This window comes from Lichenostomus cassidix, unplaced genomic scaffold (genome assembly GCF_008360975.1).
Source record: "Lichenostomus cassidix isolate B80296 unplaced genomic scaffold, HeHo_3.0 HiC_scaffold_851, whole genome shotgun sequence".
Taxonomy (NCBI): Eukaryota; Metazoa; Chordata; class Aves; order Passeriformes; family Meliphagidae; genus Lichenostomus; species Lichenostomus cassidix.
Genome location: NW_028147636.1, coordinates 350309 through 373143, shown reverse-complemented (window position 1 = coordinate 373143; position 22835 = coordinate 350309). Strand labels below are relative to the sequence as shown.

The following is a 22835-nucleotide window of genomic DNA, read 5'->3' as shown; positions in this document are numbered from 1 at the left end:
CCTCATCCCTGATCCCGAGGGATATTTCTGTTAATTAGTGGGAAATTAATTAGGGATGGGATCAAACCCCAACCCTCCTCTCCTGCCACTGTGGATTCCCCCAAAATCTCCCCCAAAATCCCATAAAGAGAGCAGATTTTCCCCCAAAATCCCATAAGGAGAGCAGATTTCCCCCCAAAACCCCAACCTGGAGAGCAGATTTTTCCCCAAAATTCCAGGATTTTGCCAGGAGGATCTTTCCCCACACAGAGCTGGGACAGGAATGGGGTTGGAGCTGGGAGTGTCCTCCTTCCAAAGGTTAAAAATCCCCAAGTTTCACCCCAAAACTTCCTGCTCCTCCCAGACCTGCAAACTTCGTTTTTTCCACGTTTTTCCACACCGGGGCTCCTCTGGGAAGCTGCAATTCCCAAAATCCCAAAGGAAAACCCCATTTTTCCCAGAGTGGGACACACGACAGACAGGCTGGAGGATCAGAGCTGCTTTATTCCAGAGGGGACAGGTGACACTGCACGGGAAAAATCATGAAAGACCGGGAAAAATGGGAATTTTTCACCGGCAGGAGCTCCAAAACTGGACGTTTTCCCCCAAAATCAGCCGAGTCACGGAATTGCCATGGGACAGAGGACCCCGAACGGTGGCAGCGGGGTGGCAGCGCGATGTCACCTGTCCCCCACCCCCGTGGCTGTCGCGGCTCAATGGAGCTCCTTGTCCCTCTCAGATCCCATTGTTCCCGTCGCCATTCCCGATCCCACTCGTGGCGCACAGATCCCGCATTGTCCCTGCCTGGGGACACTCGGGGACACTCGGGGACACGCGGGGACAAGGAGCGCCGCTGGCACGCTGGGGGGTGGGGCAGGAGGAGCAGCTCTGCTCATCCCGGGGGTTCAGGGGGGAGGAGCCTTCCCCAAATTGGGACCGGGATTCCCGAAATTCCCAAAATTCCCGGAATTCCCGGAATTTGGGTCACAGGGCGGCCAGGCCGGCGGAGGACAGCAGGGTCAGGATCAACACCAGGACACCTGACTGTGTCACCTGCGGCAGCCGCAGTCCCTTGCCGAGGTCCCAGGCCTGCGGAGACACGGGGTGGGGACATCACTCCATGGGGTTGTCCCCAATGTCCCTGAAGAGGGACGTGTCCCCCATGTCCCTGCTGGGGGTCCCTGATGGGCGATGTGTGCCCACAGTGTTCCTAAAGAGGGACACGTCCCTAATGGAGGATGTGTCCCCCAGTGTCCCCCATGTCGCTGCTAGGGGGTCCCCAATGGGGGATCTGTCCCCAAGGTGTCCCTCATGAGGGACATGTCCCCAGTGTTGGGGGATGTGTCTCCCATGTCCCCAGTGGGGATCCCTGACAGGAGACATGTCCCCCAGATGTCCCTGAAGAGGGACATGTCCCTAATTGGGGATGTGTCCCCCACTGTCCCCCATGGGGGTCCCCGATGTGGCCCCCAGGTGTCCCTGACAAGGGACATGTCCCTGATCCTGGGGATGTGTCTCCTGTGTCCCCAGTGAGGGACATGTCCCCCCCATGTCCCTGCTGGGGGTCCCTGACAGGGGACACGTCCCCCACATGTCCCTGACAAGTGCCATGCCCCCCAGTGTCCCCTCACTCCCCTGAAGAGGAACATGTCTCTAATGGGGGATGTGTCCCCATGTCCCTCCTGGCACCTGTCCCCAGTGCCAGGGGCAGTGTCCTCCCCATGCTGTGTCCCCCCAATGGGGAGCTGCTGGATAAAGGCAGAAAGGCTCCATTCTTCCCATCAAATCCACCCAAATTCCCTCCCCCACATCCCCATGGGGACACAAAGTCCCCTCCCTGCCCCGGGGTGTCCCCAGGCTGGTGCCCATCCCCCCCTGCCCCCCTCCCCCAGCAAGGTCGTGGATCCCAAAGGATCCCAAAGGATCCTGGAGCATCCCAGAGGATCCCGGAGCTCTCCCTGGTCCAGGGGCACCCCAAAGGCAGTGGCTGCACCCCCTTACATTTCCATCCCAATTCCCATTTCCATCCCTTTTTATCCCAATTCCCATTTCCATCCCCTTCCATCCCAGTTCCCACTCCCTTCCCTGCTCCCCTTTCCATCCCAGATCCCTTCCAAATCCCCAATCCTTTCCCAATCTCTCCTTCCCATCCCTGCTCCCCCATTTCCCCCTCCTTTCCCCATTTCCCACTTCCATCCCCATTCCCGCTCCCTTTTCTCCCCTTTCCCATCCCTGTTCCTCACTTCCATCCCCATTTCCCCCTTTTTCCCATCCCTGCTCCCCTCCTCTTTCCCCATTTCTTCCTCCCCACCCCATTTTTCCCATTCCCATTCCCCCTTTTCCATCCCTGCTCCCCAATCCCCCTCCCTTTTCCCCATTCCCACTCCCCCTTTTCCATCCCCTTTCCCCCAATTGCATTCCCATTCCCCTTTCCCATTCCCACTCCCCCATTCCATTCCCTTTTCCCCTATTCCATTCCATCCCAATCCCAATCCCCAACACCTCCAGGGGGTGTGGAAAACCCTCAGCCCCCCTAAAACCTCTGGGGTCACCTCCAGGGTCACAGTGACCCAGGAATCCCCCAGGGATGATCCCTCACTGGGAATTCCAAGGATCTAGGCAGGAATGCTCTGCTTTTCCCATAAAATCCACCCCAAAACCCCCAAATCCAGAGCCCCCAGCTCTGTCACCCCAAACCCTCATCCAGGGACAACATCCCAGTGCCCCAGTCCTGAATTCCCCACTGGGAGCACTGGGGAAATGGGAATGGGGGAGATTTGGGATTGGGAAATGGGGTTGGGATATTCAGGGATGGAGAGATCCAGCAGCTGGATCCGGCCTGGCTGCCTCTGGAATTCAATCCCAAAAAATCCCTGCGGTTCTCCAAAATCCCCTCCATCAATCCCAAAAAAATTGTTCCCAAAAATCTCCCCATTCCCAAGTGATCCAGGTGAATTCCTCTGGAATTCGCGCCCAAAAATCCCTGTGGCTCCCCAAAATCCCTTCCCTCAACCCCAAACCCAGCATGTTCCACTCTGTTCCCAAAAATCTCCCCATTCCCCAGTGATCCGGGCTGGGGGGACACTCCAGTGCCACCAATTTGTCACCCAAAGAACAGCTCCGAGGAGCTTCCGGAACATTCCAGGCGCACAATTCCCGGATTTCCCTGCTGGGGACTCACCAGGTGTCTGATCCCGTTCCAGGTGTGGTAGGAGAAAGGACAGACCAGGGCGAACTTGGCCGAGAAGATGAGGGCAGGGCTGAGGCTGAGCGACCTCACCTGGGCCAGGTAGTGAGGGAACTGCTCCGGGAGCAGCAGAGCGGCCAGGGAGAACAGGGACACACCTGGAGTGGGATTTGGGATTGATCAGAGCCAGGGACACACCTGGAATGTGAATATTGGGGTGGATCAGAACAGGGACACACCTGGAGGGGGATTTGGGATTGATCAGAACAGGGAGAACAGGGACACACCTGGAGTGGGATTTGGGATTGATCAGAACCATGGATACACCTGGAGGGGGATTTGGGATTGATCAGAGCCAGGGAGAACAGGGACACACCTGGAGGGGGATTTGGGATTGATCAGAGCCAGGGATACACCTGGAGTGGGAATATGGGATGGATCAGAACAGGGAGAACAGGGACACACCTGGAGTGGGATTTGGGATTGATCAGAACAGGGACACACCTGGAGGGGGATTTGGGGTGGGTTAGAGCCAGGGAGAACAGGGACACACCTGGAGGGGGATTTGGGATGGGTGAGAACAGGGACACACCTGGAGGGGGATTTGGGGTGGTTCAGAGCCAGGGAGAACAGGGACACACCTGGAGGGGGATTTGGGGTGGATCAGAGCCAGGGAGAACAGGGACACACCTGGAGGGGGATTTGGGATTGATCAGAGCCAGGGAGAACAGGGACACACCTGGAGGGGGATTTGGGGTGGATCAGAGCCAGGGAGAACAGGGACACACCTGGAGGGGGATTTGGGATTGATCAGAACCATGGATACACCTGGAGTGGGATTTGGGATTGATCAGAACAGGGACACACCTGGAGGGGGATTTGGGATTGATCAGAGCCAGGGAGAACAGGGATACACCTGGAGGGGGATTTGGGATTGATCAGAACAGGGACACACCTGGAGGGGGATTTGGGATTGATCAGAACCATGGATACACCTGGAGTGGGATTTGGGGTGGGTTAGAGCAGGGACACACCTGGAGGGGGACTATTGGGGTGGATAATAACAGGGATACACCTGGAATGGGATTTGGGATGGATCAGAGCCAGGGAGAACAGGGACACACCTGGAGGGGGATTTGGGATTGATCAGAACAGGGACACACCTGGAGGGGGATTTGGGATTGATCAGAACAGGGACACACCTGGAGGGGGATTTGGGATTGATCAGAACAGGGACACACCTGGAGTGGGATTTGGGATTGATAAGAGCCAGGGATACACCTGGAGTGGGATTTGGGATTGATCAGAACAGGGATACACCTGGAGTGGGATTTGGGGTGGGTTAGAGCAGGGACACACCTGGAGTGGGACTATTGGGGTGGATAATAACAGGGATACACCTGGAATGGGATTTGGGATGGATCAGAGCCAGGGAGAACAGGGACACACCTGGAGGGGGATTATGGGATTGATCAGAACAGAGACACACCTGGAGTGGGATTTGGGATTGATCAAAGCCAGGGACACACCTGGAGTGGGAATATTGGGGTGAATCAGAGCCAGGGAGAACAGGGATACACCTGGAGTGGGAATATGGGATGGGTGAGAACACCAGGAGTGGGAATATTGGGGTGGTTAGAGCCAGGAATACACCTGCAGTGGGATTTGGGATTGATCAGAGCCAGGGAGAACAGGGATACACCTGGAATGGGATTTGGGATGGGTTAGGGCAGGGATACACCTGGAGTGGGAATATGGGATGGATCAGAGCAGGGAGAACAGGCATACACCTGGAATGGGAATATTGGGGTGGATGAGAACAGGGATACACCTGGAGTGGGATTTGGGATTGATCAGAGCCAGGGAGAACAGGGATACACCTGGAGTGGGAATATGGGATGGATCAGAGCCAGGGAGAACAGGGATACACCTGGAGTGGGATTTGGGATTGATCAGAGCAGGGATACACCTGGAATGGGATTTGGGACGGGTCAGAGCCTGGAATGGGAATATTGGGGATGGATCACAGCAGGGAGAACAGGGATACACCTGGAGTGGGAATACTGGGACAGAGGAGTGTCCCAGAGGTGTCTCAGGATATCCCAGAGTGTCCCTGGGGTATCCCAGGGTGTCCCAAAGGTGTCCAGGAGTAACCCAGGAGTGTCCCAGAGTCTCCCAGGACATCCAGGTGTGTCCCAGGGGTGTCCCTAAGTGTCCCAGGATTATCCCAGGAGTGTTCCAGACTAACCCAGAGTGTCCCTGGGGTATCCCAGGGTGTCCCAAGGGTGTCCAGGAGTATCCCAAGGTGTCCCAGAGTCTCCCAGGATATCCAGGTATGTCCCAGGGGTGTCCCAGGGATGTCCCAGAGTACCCCAGGGATGTCCCAGGATTACCCCACAGTGTCCCAAGGGTATCCCAGAGTGTCCCAGGATTATCCCAGGAGTGTTCCAGACTAACCCAGAGTGTCCCTGGGGTAACCCAGGAGTGTCCCAGAATTATCCCAAGGTGTCCCAGAGTCTCCCAGGATATCCAGGTGTGTCCCAGGGGTGTCCCAAAGTGAGCAGAGGTGTCCCAGGGATGTCCCACAGCATCCCAGGGATGTCCCAGGATTATCCCACGGTGTCCCAAGGGTATCCCAGAGTGTCTCAGGGATGTCCCAGAATGTCCCAGAATGTCCCATGCTATCCCAGGGTTACCCCACACCATCCCAGCTGTCCCCAGTGTCCCCAGTGTCACCCACCGAGGCTCAGTGCCACACCAGTGCCGCGGTGTGTGATGGACATGGCCATGGGCAGAGACCACCTGCAGGGGGAACAGGAGAATCATTTGGGATTGTCCCAAATATCCCTGGGAACGGCTGGGGGGGGGATGGGGCAGGGCCTGGGGAGGAATTGGGATGTCCCAGGGTGACTTTGGGGTCCCTAGGGATGATTTTGGGGTGTCCTGGGTGATGTTGGGTTGGCTCTGGGGTGACTTTAAGGCCTCCTGGGGTGAATTTGGGATGCCCTGGGTGACATTGGGGTGACCCTGGGGAGAACTGGGGTGTCCCTAAGGTGAATTTGGGGTGCCCATGGTGACTTTGGGGTGTCCTGGGGTCAATCTGGGATGTCTTTGGGGTGCCCAGGGATGACTTTGGGGTCCCTCAGGGTGATTTTAGGGTGCCCAGGAATAGATTTGGGGTGCCCAGGTGGATTTTGGGGTTCCCAGGGGTGATTTTGGGATGACTTTGGGGTGCCCAGGGTGTCTTTGGCATGCCTGGGCTGATTTTGGGGTCCCTCAGGGTGATTTTGGGGTCTCTAGGCTCATTTTCAGGTGCCCACGGATGATTTTGGGATGCCCAGGGTGATTTTTGGGTCTCCCAGGACAATTTTGGGGTCCCTACGGATGATTTTAGGGTGCCCAGGTGGATTTTTGATGTCCCCAGGATAACTTCAGAGCTCCCAGGAATGATTTTGGTGTCCCCAGGGACAATTTCGGGGTCCCCAGGACAATTTTGGGGTGCCCAGGATGATTTGGGGTCCCCCAGGGATGATTTCAGAGTTCCCAGGGATGATTTTGGGGTCCCCAGGATGATTTTGGGGTCCCCCAGGGATGATTTTGATGTCCCCAGGGACGATTTCAGGGTCCCCAGGACAATTTTTGTGTCCCCAGGGATGATCTGGGATGATTTTGGGGTCCCCAGAGACGATTTTTGGGGTCCCCAGGGACGATCTGGGATGATTTTGATGTCCCCAGAGACGATTTTTGGATCCCCAGGATGATTTCGGTGTCCCCAGGGACAATTTTGGTGTCCCCAGGGATGATCTGGGATGATTTTGGGGTCCCCAGGGACGATTTTGATGTCCTTAAGGATGATTTTGGGGTTCCCAGGCTGATTTTGGGGTGCATTCCTCACTTGTAGATGCTGACATGAGGGGACAAGGGTCGGTTGGATCGAGAATTCTTCTCCCAGAATTTGCTCATCTCCTCCTGAGCTGTGGTTCCCATCGGGATCACACTGGGAAAGGGGATATGGAGGGGTTGGGAAGGCTCTGACACCCCAAAATCCTGAAAAAACCCAAAAAAACCCCGAAAACAACCCCAGAAAACACACAAAACCCCAAAGAAATTCCCAAAAACCACAAAAAAACCCCATTGTTCCCATTGGGATCACACTGGGAAAAGGGGATACAAGAGGTTGGGAAGGACTCTGACACCCCAAAATCCTGAAAAAAACCAAAAAAATCCCAAAAAACACAAAAACCCCCCAAAAAAACCCCATTGTTACCATTGTTCCCATTGGGATCACACTGGGAAAAGGGGATACAGGGGTTTGGGAAGGCTCTGACACCCCAAAATCCTGAAAAAAACCCAAAAAACTCCAAAAACAACAACAACAAAAAAAAAACCCAAAGAAACCCAAAAATTCCCAAAAAACCCACAAACCCCCCAAAAACCCCATAGTTCCCATTGGGATCCTATTGGGAAAAGGGGATACAGGAGGGGTTAGCAAGGCTCTGACACCCCAAAACCCCAAAAAAACACCAAAGACAAACAAAAAAAACCACCAAAACCCACAAAAACTCCCAAAACAAACCCAAAACCCCCAAAAAACCTCCATAGTTCCTATCAGGATCACACTGGAAAAGGGGGTATGGAGGGTTGGGAAGGCTCTGACACCCCAAAATCCTCAAAAAAACCCCAAAAAAACTCAAAAACAAACGAAAAAAAGCCAAAAAAAACCCAAAAACTCCCAAAAAACCCCATAGTTCCTATAGAGATCACACTGGGAAAGGGGATATGGGGGGGTTGGGAAGGACTCTGACACCCCAAAACCCCCCAAAAAAACCCAAAAACAAACAAAAAAAACCACCAAAACCCACAAAAACTCCCCAAAACCCCACAAACCCCCCAAAACCCCCATAGTTCCTATCAGGATCACACTGGAAAAGGGGATATGGGGGGTTGGGAAGGCTCTGACACCCCAAAACCCAAAAAACCCAAAAACCCAAAAAAACCCAACCCAAAACCACGAAAAAACCAGCCAAAAATCCCCCCAAAAAACCATAAAACACCCCAAATAACCCCCTACTGTTCCCATTGGGATCACCCTGGGAAAAGGGGGATGGGGGGGTTGGGAAGGCTCTGACACCCCAAAACCTCCAAAAACCCCAAATAAAACACAAAAAAGCCCCAAAAAACCCCAAAATGCCAAAAAACCCCAAACCTAACTCCCAAAACCCAAAAAAAAATCCCTCAAAACCCTGTTGTTCCCATCGGGATCCCCCTGGGAAAAAGGGACATGGGGGTGGGAAGGACTCTGACACCCCAAAACCCCAAAAATACCCAAAAAACCTCCAAAAATCCCAACCCCAAAGAAAGTTAGTTTCCAGTAGCTCCCAGTCACTCCCAGTAACTCCCAGTAGCTCCTTCTACTAATTCCCAGTTCCTCCCAGTAGATCCCAATTAATCCCAGTAACTCACAGCTGTTCCCAGTAACTCCCAGTAACTCACAGCTGCTCCCAGTTATTCCCAGTAAATCCCAGTATGTCCCAGCAGGTCCCAGTATTTCCCAGTTCCTCCCAGTAACTCCCAGCTGCCCCTGGCAACTTCCAGTAGCTCCCAGCTGCTCCCAGTGACTCCCAGCAGCTCCCAGTAACTCCCAATAGCTCCCAGCAGCTCCCAGTAACTCCCAATAGCTCCCAGCTGCTCCCAGTAAGTCCCTTCCAGTAGCTCCCAGTTCCTCCCAGTAACTCCCAGCAGCTCCCAGTGATTCCCAGTTCCTCCCAGCAGCTCCCAGTCGCTCCCAGTCCATCCCAGTTACTCACTGGTGCAGGGAGGGCCCAGGCCCCAGCCGGGCCAGCAGGCAGCGTCGCCCCACAGCCCTGGGGAAGAGGGGAAAAGGGTTGGGAATTCCCAAAAATCCCAAAATTCCCCAAATTCCAGCGGGAGGAGCCTGGGGGGAGGGAAGGTCTGAGCTTTGGGGGATTGAAATCCAGCTGGGAGTGGGGAAAATCCCCCAGAAATGGGGTCCTGGTGGGGTTTGGGGTGGGGAAGGGGTGGGAAAAGGGATTTGGGGTGGGAGAAGAGATTTTAGGGATGGGAAAAGAGTAGGAAAAAGGATTTTAGGGGTGGGGAAGGAGTGAGAGAAGTGATTTTTGGGATTAGGAGGGAGTGGGAGAAGGGTTTTGGGATAGGGAAAGGGTGGGAAAAGGGATTTTATGGGGAGGAGGGACTTTTGGGATGGGGAAGGAATAGGAAAAGGGATTTTATGGGATGAAGGGGTGGGAGAAGGGATTTTGGGATGGGAAAAGGGATTTTAGGGATAAGGATGGAGTGGGAAAAGGGATTTTAGGGATGTGAGAAGGGAATTTAGGAATGGGAAAGGAGTGGGAGAGGGGATTTTGGGGCTGGAAAAAGGGATTTTAGGATGGGGAATGGGATTTTAAGGATGGGAAGGAGTGGGAGAAGGGATTTTAGGTATAAGGATAGAGTGGAAAAGGGGATTTAGGGAGAGGAAAGGAGAGGGAGAAGAGATTTCTGGGATGGGGAAGGAGTAGGAAAAGGGATTTTAATGGGGGAAGGGATGGGAAAAGGGATTTTAAGGATGGGAAAGGGTGGGAGAAGGGATTTTTGGGACAAGGAGGGAGTGGGAGAAGGGATTTTGGGGTGGGGAATGGGATTTTGGGGTGGGAAAAGGGATTTCAGGATGGGGAATGGTATTTTTGGGATAAGGAGGGAGTGGGAGAAAGGATTTTGGGGCTGGAAAAAGGGATTTTAGGGAGGGGGAAGAATGAGAAAAAGGATTTTATGGGGAGAAGGGATTTTTAGTGATGGGAACGGGAGGGAGAAGGGATTTTTGGGATAAGGATGGAGCAGGAGAAGGGATTTTAGGGATGGAAGAAGGGATTTCAGAGATGGGAAATGAATGGGAGAAGGGATTTTTGGAATTTTTAGTGGGAAAAGGAATTTTAGGATAGGGAATGGGATTTTCGGGATGGGGAAGGGGTGGAAGAAGGGATTTTTGGGATAAGGAGGGGGTGGGAGAAGGGATTTTGGGGTGGGAGAAGGGATTTTGGGATGGGTGAGGACTGAGAAAAGGGATTTTGGGGTGGGGAAGAATGGGGAAAAAGGATTTTATGGGGAGAAGGGATTTTAGGGATGGGGAGGAGTAGGAGAAAGGGTTTCTGGGATAAGGAGGGAGTGGGAGAAGGGATTTTGGGGTGGGGACAGGATTTGGGGATGGGGAAAGAGTGGGAGAAGGGATTTTATGGGGATTTTGGGGTGGGAAAGGAGTGAGAAAAGGGATTTTAGGATAGGGAATTGGATTTTTGGGATAAGGAGGGAGTGGGAGAAGGGATTTTGGGGTGGGAGAAGGGATTTGGGGATTGGGAAGGAGTGGGAGAAGGGTTTTTATGGGGATTTTGGGGTGGGAAAGGAGTGGGAAAAGGGATTTTAGGATTGGGGAATGGGATTTTTGGGATAAGGAGGGAGTGGGAGAAGGGATTTTGGGGTGGGAGAAGGGATTTTATGGGTATTTTGGGGTGGGAGAAGGGATTTTATGGGTATTTTGGGGTGGGAGAAGGGATTTTTGGGGTGGGAAAGGAGTGGGAAAAGGGATTTTAGGGTGGGAGAAGGGGTTTAGGGGTGGGAGAAGGGATTTTATGGGATTTTGGGGTGGGAGAAGGGGTTTTATGGGATTTTGGGGTAGGAGAAAGGGTTTTGTGCAGCGATTGTCGCTGACATTCCAGGGATGGGCAGGGAAAGCTCCAGCGTGGGCTGGAATCTGCTGGAATTTGCTAGAATTTGCTAAAATCCTCTGGAATTTCCTGGAATTTTCTCCCCCCCGGGGCAGGACGAGGTGTGGGATGGATTTGGGGTGCTGAACTCCAGCAGAATTCCCCCAAAAACCTGTTAATTTTCCCCAAAAAAGCAGCAGAATTGAGCTTTGGCTCCAGGGGGGGAAAGGGAAACACAAAGAGTGTTTTGTTCCCAAAAATTGTGGGAATTAGAAATGATCCTAAATTGCTGACTGACTGGGAACAGCTGGGATGGTGGGATGGGGTGGGAAAGATCCTGAAATCCTAAAAATGGGATGGGAAAACCTTGAAATCCTAAAAATGGCTTGAAAAATACCCTAAAACCCAATAATTGGATTGAAATTACCTTAAGATACTAAAAGTGGGATGGGAAAAAACTTGAAATCCTAAAAATGGGATAGGAAAGTCTTTAAAATCCTAAGAATGGGAGGGAAAAGATCTTAAAATCCTAAAAATGCAATGGGAAAATCTTAAAATCCTAAAAATGGCTTGGAAAAGACCCTAAAACCCTAAAAATTGGAGGGAAATTACCTTAAAATCCTAAAAATGGGATGGAAAAGAATTTGAAATCCTAAGAATGGGAGGGAAAAGTCTTTAAAATCCTAAAAATGCAATGGGAAAATCTTAAAATCCTAAAAATGGCTTGGAAAATAACCTAAAATCCTAAAAAATTACCTTAAAATCCTAAAAGTGGGATGGGAAAGACCTGAAGGTCTTAAAAATTGCTTGGGAATGACCCTAAAATCCTAAAAATGGGATGGAAAAGAATTTGAAATCCTAAGAATGGGATGGAAAAATCTTAAAATCCTAAGAATGGCTTGGAAAAGACCTCAAAATCCCAAAAAATGGGAGGCAAAACACATTAAAATCCTACGAATTGGTGGGAAAATCCCAAAAATCCTAAAAATGGGATTAAAAAAACCCTTAAAATCCCCAAAATTGGCTGAGGATTGGTGGGAAAAAGGGAATTTTGGGAGGTGGGAAATGGGGGAAAAGAGGAAAAATGGGAATGGAGAGAAACCCCAGAGGTGGAGGTGACAGTGGGGGACAGAGGTGACACTGGGGGTGACAAGGAGGGGACAGGGGTGACATGGGGAGGGTTGGGGACACAGGAGGGTGACAAGGAGGGGACAGAGGTGACATGGGGGGTGGGGAAGGTGACACAGGGAGGGTTTAGGGGTGACACGAGGGGACAGCAGTGACACGGGGAGGTTTTGGGAGGACATGAGGGAGGTGACACTGGGGGTGACATGAGGGAGTTGGAGGGTGACACGGGAGGTGACAAGGGTGACATGTGGGGTGACACGGGGAGGTTTGGGGGTGACAGGGGTGACACAGGAGAGGCTGGGGCGACATGGAGGAGTTTGGGGTGACACGGGGAGGACAGGGGGTGACACGAGGGATGTTCAGAGGTGACACGGGGAGGTGACACGGGGCGGCCGAGAGGACAGGGACAACACGGGGGGCAGTTTTGGGGTGACACTGCGGCGTTTGGGGGTGACACGGGGGCGACACTGGGGGGGTGAAAGAGAGGAATGGGACACGGGGGTGACACGGGCGGAGCTGAGGCGACACGGGGATGACACGGTGGTGACACCGGGGGATTTGGGGGTGACACGGGTGGCGCTGAGGCGACACGGAGGGCGTTTAGGGGTGACACGGGGGGATAGGGGGGAGCTGAGGTGACAGGGAGGGGATCTGGGGGTGACACGGGTGGCGCTGAGGTGACAGGGAGGGCATTTAGGGGGGATAGGGGGGAGCTGAGGTGACATGAAAGGGATCTGGGGGTGACAGGGGTGGCAGGGGTGACACGGGTGGCGCTGAGGTGACAGGGAGGGGATCTGGGGGTGACACGGGTGGCGCTGAGGTGACACAGCAGCTCACAGCCATCCCCTCACGCCAGGCCGGACTGTCCCTGAGGGAGCCGCGGCGACAACCGCGCCACCCGCCAGCCCCGCCGCGCCCCGGGCCGCGCTGGGATCGTGTCCCGGTGCCCTTTGTCCCGCAGTGTCCCCGCAGTGTCCCCAAATGTCCCCAAACGTCCCGCAGTGTCCCCAGGCCCATCCCGCCCCTCCGGAGTCACCTCAGCACCAGCGCCGCCATCTTGGAGCCAACGCGCCGGAAGTACTGTGACGTAATTCCGGTCTGGGGTGGGCGGGGCGAGCGGGATGGATGAGATTGATCCGGATATCGATCCGGTTATCGATCCGGTTATCGATCCGGTTATCGATCCCTGTTCTCAGCCCCGGGATCCATCCCGGTTATCGATTCCTGGTATCGATTTCTGGTATTGATCCCTGGTATTGGTTCCTGGTATTGATCCCTGTTATCAACTCTCAGATCCATCCCGGTTATCGATCCGGTTATCGATCCCTGTTATTGATCCCTCGTGTCAATCCTGGTTATTGATCTTTGGAATCGATTCCTGTTATCAGCCGCGGGGTCGAGCCCAGTTATCGATCCCTGTTCTGGATCCTGGTTATTGATCCCTGTCATTGATCCGGTTATCGATCCCTGTTCTCAGCCCCGGGATCCATCCCGGTTATCGATACCTGCTATTGATCCCTGTTATCAACTCCCAGATCTATCCCGGTTATCGATCCGCTTATCAATCCCTGGTGTCGATCACAGTTATTGATCGCTGCTATCGATCCCCCGTATCGATCCCTGTTTTAAGCCTCGAGATCGATCCCTGTCATTGATCCCGGTTATCGATCCGCTTATCGATCCTGGTATTGATTCCTGTTATCAGGACTGGGATCGATGTCGGTTATTGATTCCTGTTATTGATCGCAGGTATTGGTTCCTGGTGTCAACTCCTAGGTCCATCCTGGTTATCGATCCGCTCATCGATCCCTGCTGTCGATCACGGTTATCGATCCCCCGTATCGATCCCTGTTATAAGCCTCGAGACTGATCCTGGTTATCGATCCCTGTCATTGATCCCGGTTATTGATCCCTGTTACCAACCCCGGGACTGGTCCCGGTTATTGATCCGGTTATCGATCCCGATTATCGATCCCTGTTATCAATCCCTGTTCTGCATCCCAGTTATTGATCCCCGGGATCGATTCCCTGTATCCATCCCCTCTATGGACTCTTATCAGCCCGCGGGACCAACCCTGGTATCGATCCCGTGTGAGCAGCACTGCTATCGACCCCGGGATCGGTCCTGTTATTGATCCCGTTATCGATCCTGTTATCGATCCCGTTATCGATCCTGTTATCGATCCGGTTATCGATCCCGTTATTGATCCCGTTATCGATCCCATTATAGATCCCGTTATTGATCCCATTATCGATCCCGTTATCGATTCCCTGTGATCAGCGCTGCTGTCACCCCCGGCATCGATCCCGTTATAAAAACCCAGCTATCCAAACCTCTTATCGATCCCTGGGATCAGCCCCGGGATCAACCCTCGGTATCGATCCTGCTATCAATATCCGTTATCGATCCCACTATCAATCAACCCCATTATCAATCCCATTATCAATCCCGTTATCAATCAATCCCATTATCGATCCCATTATCGATCCTTTTATCAACCCCATTATCAATCCCTATTATCAATCCCGTTATCAATCAATCCCATTATCAATCCCGTTATCAATCAATCCCATTATCAATCCCATTATTAATCCCATTATCAATCCCATTATCAATTCCGTTATCAATCCCATTATCTATCAATCCCATTATCAATCAATCCCATTATCAATCCCGTTATCAATCAATCCCGTTATCAATCCCGTTATCAATCAATCAACCCCATTATCAATCCCGTTATCGATTCCGTTATCAATCCCATTATCAATCAATCCCATTATCAATCCCATTATCAATCCCGTCATCGATCCATATTAGCAATTCCCATTATCAATCCCATTATCAATCCCATTATCAATCAATCCCGTTATCAATCCCTGTATCGATCCCGGTCTCACCTCCCTGAGCAAACCCCACTTTGCAGTTTTTTCCCCCCAAAAACCCCAAATCCCCCAAAAAATGCCCCCAAAGCTTCAACTCTTCCACAGAAAACCCAAAAGTCTCCAAAATCTCCCCTAAATCCTCTCTAAACCACTTCGATCTCACTAAACACCCTAAAATTCCCCCAAATGCCCTTAAAAAACCCAAATTCCCCAAAACTGCCCCTAAACTCCCAAAATCCCCCAAATCCCCAACCCAATAACAGAACCAAACCTCCCCCAAAAACCCCCAAATCCCCCAAGCCTCCCCAAAAAACCTCAACTCCCTCAATCCCCCCAAATCCCTCAAAAACCCCAGAGACCCCAAAAACCCAAAATCGCCCCAAAACCCCGCAAATCCTGAGAAAAAACCCAATAAAAATGCCCCAAATCACCCAAAATATAACCCAAAAGTGTCTCAATCCCCCCAAATCCCACAAAAAAAAAACCCAAAGCCCTAAAATCATCCCCTAAACCTCCCCAATCCTCCCCAAAAAACCCAAAAATCCCAAAACCAGCCCCACCCCTCCGATAAAAATCCCAAACCTCCCTCAAATCCCCCCAAATCCCCCGCAAAAAAACCCCAAATTCCCCCAAACCCTCCAACCCCCCCAAAAAAATTCAGAGCCCACCCAAAAAGAGATCTCTAAAACCCCTAAATCCCCCAAAAAACCCCAAAACCCCCAATTCCCACCCTCGGGTCCACCGTGGGAATCTCTGTCCCCAGGGCGGTGGCATTTTGGGGACATTCCCTGGCCACCTAAATCCCGGATTTTTTCCCCAAATCCAGGTTTTTCCCCCCAAAATCCCAAATTTCCCCTCCAAATCCTGCGGGTTTCCCCCGAAATCCTGAATTTTGCCCCCTAAAAATCGCAGGTTTTCCCTGAAAATCCCGAGTTTTCCTCCTCAAATCCTGGAGTTTCCCTCCCAAATCTCGGGTTTTCCCCAAATCCCAATTTTTTCCCCTCAAGTCCAACGATTTCCCTCAAAATCCCGAGGCTTTCTCCCCAAATCCAGAGTTTCCCCCCCCAAATCGATCCGTTTTCCCCCAAATCCAGCGAGTTGCTCCCTAAATCCCGAGATTTTCCGACGAAATCCAGCCGTTTCCCCCCAAATCCTGGGGTTTCGTCCCAAATCTCAGGGGTTTTTTTCCACCTGAAATCCTGAGTTCTTCCCCCGAAATCCTGGTTTTCCCACCAAATCCCGTTTTTTTCCCCCAGATCCAAGTTTTTTCCCCCAAATCCCATTTTTTTTTCTCCCTACGTCCAGGATTTCCCCTCAAATCCCGGATTTTTCTCCCAAATCCATATTTTTCCCCCCAAATCCCGTTTTTATTCCCCCCAAACCCCATGGTTTTTCCCCACATCCAGGATTTCCCCCCAAATCCCGGTTTTATTCCCCCGAATCCAAGATTTCCCCCCAAAATCCCTTTTTTTTTCCCCCAAATCAGGTTTTTCCCCTCAAATTTCGGGTTTTTCCCCAAATCCGGTTTCCCCCTCCTCCCAAATCTGGTTTTTCTCCCCAAATTCCATTTCCCCCAATCCCGAATTTTCCCCATCAACCCCCAATGCCACCAGCGGTGACACCGCGGGGTGACCCAGGACAGCAGAGGCGACACCAAACCCCCCCGGGTCCCCCCCATGTCCCCCCCATGTCCCCACTGTCCCCTCCCGCCACATTCCTGCTCCCTCGCCCCCGCGGCGCGCGGGAATGCGGCAGGACAAAGCCACCAGTGTCGCCGTCCCCCTCGCGGCCCTAAATGTCCCCTTTGAGCGGCGACCCCGCGCCCCCCTGTCCCCCCCCGCCGGCGCTGCCCATTGGCGGAGATTTGGGGTGCAGCTCCCCCGGTGCCACCCTTAAACGCGCTCCCCGCCGCTGTCCCCTCCGTGTCGCCGTCACCATGTCCCCGAGGGCCACCCGCCGCCTCCTCCTGGTCGCCGGGCTCGTGGCGGCGCTGGGTGAGCTTGGGGACAGCGACAGGGACAGGGAGAGGAGCCCAGAGGGGGGTGTTGGGGGGGGACGGGAGGTTTTGGGGGTCACCCACGTGATGCTTGGGGACTGTCGCCGGTGGTGGCGGGTGACACGGGGTGGCGGGAGGGTGTCGGTGTTGTCACCAGCTTGGGGACAGGGGAGTGTGCGGGGTGGCTGAAGGGACAGTTCCGATGTGTGTCACCTCTTTGGGGACAGGTGGGGGGCCTGGGTGTCAGTCTTGTCCTTGTCACCTCCTTGGGGACAGATGGGCAGTGCCACACCCAGCCCTGCTCGTGTCACCGCGCTGGGGGAACTGTCACCTCCCTGGGGACATGTGGCAGGTGCCGGGTGGCTGCAAGGACAGTCCCAGCCCTTGTCACCTCGCTGGGGACAGATGGAGAGTGCCACACCCAGCCCTGATGGTGTCACCGGGATGCAAGGAGGGTCCCAGCTCTTGTCACCTCCCTGGGGACAGCTGACGGGTGCTGGGTGCCAGCCCTGTTCCTGTCACCTCCCTGGGGACAGATGGGTAGTGCCACGCCCTGCCCTGCCCGTGTCACCCAGTGTGACTTGACTAGGGGATCTGTCACCTCCCTGGGGACAGGTGGAAGGTGCTGGGTGGCTGCAGGGACAATTCCGACGCGTGTCACCTCCCTGGGGACAGATGGACAGTGCCACACCCAGCCCTGCCTGTGTCACCGGGGCGCACAGAGTGTCCCCTTGTCTGTCACCTCTCTGCGGGTGCTGGGTGCCAGCCCCGCCCCTGTCACCGACCGCTGGGACACTGTCCCCTCCTAGCCACCCGTGGGGACACCCGGGCGGTGCCACAATGCCACTGTCCCTGTCCCCGCCCACCCCTCGCGCTCCCCTCGGCGCCCCTCGATGGCACTGTGGGGACACCGCCCGGCTGTGTCCCCGCGGCGGGGCGGCGCTGACGGCTCCGTGTCCCCAGGGCTGTCGCCGGTGTCCCCAATCCACGTGTACACGCAGCGCGAGGTCTATGGCACCGTGGGGTCGCATGTCACCCTGTCGTGCAGCTTCTGGTCCAGCGAGTGGATCTCGGAGGACATTTCCATCACCTGGCACTTCCAGGCCGAGGGTTCCCGCGACAGCATCTCCGTGAGTGTCCCCAGGGTCCCCAACGTGTCCCCAGCCCGGCCCCAGGGTCCCCAAAGTGTCCCCACCGCGTTCCCAGCCCCGGTGTCCCCTTGTCGCAGTGCCAGCCCCAGCGGGACAGACCCTTCCCTGAGGGTGACATGGTGTCACCTTGCTCTGTGGTGGCACTGTGGTGTCCCCACAGTGTCCCCTTGTCCCAGTGCCCATCAGATCCCAGCAGGACAAATCATTCCCTGTGGGTGACACCGTGTCCCCTCACCCTGTGGTGACACTAGAGTGTCCTCATGGTGTCCCCAGTGCCCACCGGGTGCCAACTGCAGCCCCAGCAATGTCCCCTCCCACTGTGGTGACTCTGGGGTGTCCCCATGGTGTCCCCAGCCCTGGTGCCCCTTGGGTTCCAACCCTAGCAGTGTCCCCTTGCTCTGGGGTGGCACCGGGGTGTCCCCACCGTGTACCCGTGTCCCAGTGCCATCAGATCCCAGCGCCAGCTCCATCAGGACAGTCCCCTCCCTGCGGGTGACACGGTGTCCCCTCACACTGCGGTGTCCCCATGGTGACCCCACAGTGTCCCCCTGTCCCAATGCCGCTCCAGCAGGACAGTCGCCTCCCTGCGTGCCACACCCTCACACCGTGGTGGCACCCTGGGGACATCACAAGCCTCTCCAGAGCTCCCCAACCCCCTGTGTCCTCCATCGCGCCACCCACCACTGTCCCTTCTGCCACCCCCACCCCCGGCTGTCCCCCTGCCCCTCCCGGCTCCCGGTGACAGCGGTGTCACTGTCCCCTCTGCCACCCCCCTCCTCCGGCTCTGGGGGTCCCGCCAGTGTCACAACCTCTCCCGGCTCCCCGGTGACAGCCGTGTCACTGTCCCCTCTGTCACCCTCTCCTCCGGCTATCCCCCCGCCCCTCCCGGCTCCCGGTGACAGCAGTGTCACTGTCCCGGTGACCGCGAAGTTACTGTCCCCTCTGCCACACCCTCCTCCAGCTCTGGGGGTCCCGCCAATGTCACAACTGGTGACCAGTGTCACATCGGTGACCGCGGTGTCACTGTCCCCTCTGTCGCCCCCACCCCAGGCTGTCCCCCCGCCCCTCCCACCCCCCGGTGACAGCGGTGTCACTGTCCCGGTGACAGCAGTGTCACTGTCCCCGCGGCAGATCTTCCACTACGCCAAGGGCCAGCCGTACATCGATGACGTGGGGAGCTTCAAGGAGCGCATGGAGTGGGTTGGCAACCCGCGGCGCAAGGATGGCTCCATCGTCATCCACAGCCTCGAGCCCAGCGACAATGGCACCTTCACGTGCGATGTCAAGAACCCGCCCGACATCGTGGGCAAGTCCTCGCAGGTGACACTCTACGTGCTGGAGAAAGGTGTGTGGCTGGAGGGTGTCACCTGCCCTGGGGACAAGGGGGTGGGGTCACCTGTGTGGTATCTGCTGGGGTGACACTGAGCTGGTGTCACCTGTATGGAACCTACCCTGGTGACACGGAGCTGGGGTCACCTGTATGGTACCTGCCCTGGTGACACGGAGCTGGGGTCACCTCAGTGCCTACCCACTGCTGGGTAGTGACATGGTGTCACTGTCCCCTCCCTGATCCCTACTGGTGGGAGTGACAGGGACTGGGGTCACCTGCCTGGTACCTGCTGGGGTGACATTGGGCTGGTGTCACCTGTATAGTACTTTCTGGGGTGACACGGGGCTGTGGTCACCTGCCTGATCCCCGCTGGGGTGACACTGGGTTGGTGTCACCTGCATGGTACCTGCTGGGGTGACACAGGGCTGGGGTCACCTCAATGCGCACCCACTGGTGGGGGTGACATGGTGTCACTGTCCCCTCCCTGATCCCCGCTGGTGGGAGTGACAGAGGCCAGTGTCACCTCCCTGTTCCCCCACTGCTGCTGGGGGGTGACACGGCACCGGTGTCCCCTCACAGCCCACTCCCTACCGGGGGTGACACACCTGGTGCCCACTCACTGCCGGGGGGTGACACGATGCCACTGTCCCCTCCCTGCTGCCGAGACTGACACGGTGCCACTGTCCCCTCCCTGACACGGTGCCACTGTCCCCGCAGTGCCCACCCGCTACGGCGTCGTGCTGGGCTCTGTCATCGGCGGTGTCCTGCTGCTGGTGGCCGTGCTGGTGGCTTTGGTCTATGCCACCCGCTACTGCTGGCTGCGGCGCCAGGCGGTCCTGCAGCGGCGGCTGAGGTGAGCCGCGACCCTTCCCCACCCCGGGGGGACACCGCCAGCCCCGGGAGGTGACAATCCGTCACCGTCCCGATCCGCTCTTTGTCCCCTTTTTCCTCTTTTTCCTCTTTTTCCTCTTTTTTCTCTTTTTGCCCCCAAAATCCCCCGCAGCGCCATGGAGAAGGGGAAGCTGCAGCGCTCGGCCAAGGAGAGCTCCAAGCGCGGCCGGCAGGTGAGCGCCCAGAGGGGCGGGGGGCTCGGCGGGGTGTCCCCGCTGTCCCCGCGGGGGGCAGGTGAAGCCCCCACTGTCCCCCCTGTCCCCGCGGGGGGCAGGTGAAGCTCCCCTGTCCCCGCTGTCCCCCACTGTCCCTGCTGTCCCCGCTGGCGGGAGGTGAAGCTCCGCTGTCCCCACTGTCCCCGCGGGTGGCAGGTGAAGCCCCGCTGTCTCCGCTGTCCCCGCTGTCCCCCGCTGTCCCCACTGTCCCCGCTGTCCCCGCTGTCCCCCGCTGTCCCCACTGTCCCCGCTGTCCCCGCTGTCCCCACTGTCCCCGCTGTCCCCGCAGGCCCCCGTGCTGTACGCCATGCTGGACCACGGCCGCGGCTCCAAGAAGTCCAAGGGCGGCCCGGGAGACTCCCGCAAGGATAAGAAATAGCGGTTAGCGGGCAGGGAGGGACCCCCGGGACCGGGCGCTGGGGACTCCCGGCCCCCCAAAGTCATCATGACCATCGAGATGGAGCTGCGGGGGGAGCCCCGGGCCGCCCCCCCGCCCGCCGCCCGCTCCCCCAGCCGCGGCAGCCTCAAGAACGCCCTGCTGAGCATCGTCAAACCCAACTCGGGGGGCTCCTGACCCCGCCGCCGCAGCCCCTCCCGCCTCGGGACCCGGCGAGGAGAGGGGTGTGGTCCTCGCCTCGGGTCCCCCGGCCGCGGGGACAGCGCCGGGGACAGCGCCGGGGACAGCCCCGGGTCCCCTCCCCGCCCCGCCCCGCAGCCCCTCGGTCGCTCCCTGCCCAGCCCGGGGCGCGGAGGGAATTCCTCCTGCCGAGCGATTTCTCCTTTCGGGTACAAACCCCCCGGTTTTGGGGTCGGTCCGCCCCCTCCCCAGGGACCTGCGGGGGGGTCCCCGCGGGACCGTGTCACCCCCGTGTCCCCTCTCCCCCTGAACTCGGGGGGATTTCCCGCCCCCGGTTTTACTCCTTTTCTGGCCGTTTTCTCGTCTCTCCCCGCGACCGACCGCAAATGACGTCGCGGGGTCACCCCCGCCCCGTCCCCTCTGTCCCCTCCGTCCCCTCCTGTCCCCCCCATTAACCCCCGTAACCCCCGGGATCCCCCAAACCGGCCGGAGCCCCGTGGAGGGGGCGAGGCTGCGGCCGGGCTGGGGGTGCCGCCCGTGCCCCGCCACTCGTTTTTCTACGCCCTGTCCTTGTCACCTCCCTGTCCCCGTGGTGCCATTAATAAAACTGACCTGTCCTGGTGTCCCCCCCGGCCTGGCATTGTCCCCCAGTTCGGGCTGGAGGGGGTCTGAGCGCTCAAAACTCATCGCGCGGAGCTCCCACAGCACGGGGACGTCGCTGTCACCCTCGGGGGGGAGGTGACACCTCGAGGGTGACTTGGTGGCACCCCGGAGTCCCCCCGAGGCCACCCTAGGGCCACCTCCCCGCCACCCGCCGTTAATTAAAGCCGACTGTAATTACCCCAGCGGCCAAGGCTCGGGGGGTGGGCAGGGCTGTCCCTACAGCCATTGTCCCCACAGCGGGGACTGTCACAAAGCCCCCAAAGCGGGCGCTGGGGTGGCATTTGGGGCACGGAGAGCTCGGGAATTGTCGCTCCCACGCGGAGTGGCGGACCGGAGGAGCCCCCCCGGTGTCCCCCCGGTGTCCCCGCGGTGCCCCCCCGGGCTCGGTGGCCTTTCCCTAATAAGTCTGCCGAGCCCAGCCCCGCAGTGTCCCCAGGGCCCTCTGGCCCGAAGCCACCGGAGATGTTTTTCTTTCCAAGGAGCTATTTCTGCTCCGGATCACGGCATTCCCGAGCCCTCCGAACCCCTGAAATCAACCTGAAAACCCCAAAAATCGCCAATTTTAAAGTCCTTCCCCGAGAACTCTTATCTCGGCTCGCGGCTCTGCCACCGGGGACACCGAGGGGACACCCAGGGGACACCCAGGGGACACCGAGGGGACACCCCGCCACCAACCTGCAGGGACCCCATCACCCCTCAGGGGACAATCTGGCACCCCCGGGGGACAAGGGACAGCCTGGCACCCCCAGACTCACCGCAGGGATCACTGGGGACACCCTGTCACCAACCCGGGGACACCGCGTCACCCCTCAGGGGACAACCTGCCACCGCTACGCACCCCAGGGAGCATCACGACCACCCCTCAGAAGTCCCCGAGGGGACACTACGACCCCCCCAACGGGACAGCGGGTGACAATTAATGGGAATTTCACTGGAAAGCCCCAAATTGGAGATGGGAGACCTGGGGGGGGATGGAGCCATTCCCAAACCCCTCAGCCACCCCTGGGGTCACCCCTGTCCCCACCCCGGCAGGGACAGCCCTGTCCCGGGGACCCCCGGCCCTGATTCAATGGGGAATTTGGGGGGTCCATCCACCCCCCCACCGGAAAAGGAGGAG

At 56.7% G+C, this 22835-nt stretch overlaps 2 protein-coding genes across 2 annotated transcripts; one reads left to right on the top strand and one right to left on the bottom strand.

The window, feature by feature from the left end:
- Positions 1-463: 463 nt before the first annotated feature.
- LOC146421039 (succinate dehydrogenase cytochrome b560 subunit, mitochondrial-like) lies at positions 464-13130 on the bottom strand. The gene is made up of 6 exons (XM_085047762.1): positions 13049-13130; positions 8974-9030; positions 7062-7163; positions 5907-5968; positions 3161-3324; positions 464-1068 (listed from the first exon to the last, which is right to left on the bottom strand). The coding sequence occupies exons 1-6, from the start codon at positions 13066-13068 to the stop codon at positions 964-966; spliced, it is 510 nt and encodes a 169-aa protein (XP_084903888.1). The 5' UTR covers positions 13069-13130; the 3' UTR covers positions 464-963.
- Positions 13131-16713: 3583 nt separating this feature from the next.
- LOC146421038 (myelin protein P0-like) lies at positions 16714-21682 on the top strand. Its single transcript, XM_085047760.1, has 6 exons — positions 16714-16889; positions 17855-18021; positions 19174-19387; positions 20090-20225; positions 20376-20436; positions 20768-21682. Exons 1-6 carry the CDS (start codon positions 16832-16834, stop codon positions 20855-20857), a joined length of 726 nt encoding a protein of 241 aa, XP_084903886.1. The 5' UTR covers positions 16714-16831; the 3' UTR covers positions 20858-21682.
- Positions 21683-22835: the final 1153 nt, after the last annotated feature.

Coding starts and splice junctions, on each gene's coding strand:
- LOC146421039 (XM_085047762.1), bottom strand. CDS start 13,068: ATGGCGGCGCTGGTGCTGAG. Junction 9,031..13,048: donor ATGGCGGCGCTGGTGCTGAG/GTGACTCCGGAG, acceptor CCTCTTCCCCAG/GGCTGTGGGGCGACGCTGCC. Junction 7,164..8,973: donor CCTGGGCCCTCCCTGCACCA/GTGAGTAACTGG, acceptor CCCCTTTCCCAG/TGTGATCCCGATGGGAACCA.
- LOC146421038 (XM_085047760.1), top strand. CDS start 16,832: ATGTCCCCGAGGGCCACCCGCCGCCTCCTCCTGGTCGCCGGGCTCGTG. Junction 19,388..20,089: donor ACTCTACGTGCTGGAGAAAG/GTGTGTGGCTGG, acceptor CTGTCCCCGCAG/TGCCCACCCGCTACGGCGTC. Junction 20,226..20,375: donor GTCCTGCAGCGGCGGCTGAG/GTGAGCCGCGAC, acceptor AATCCCCCGCAG/CGCCATGGAGAAGGGGAAGC.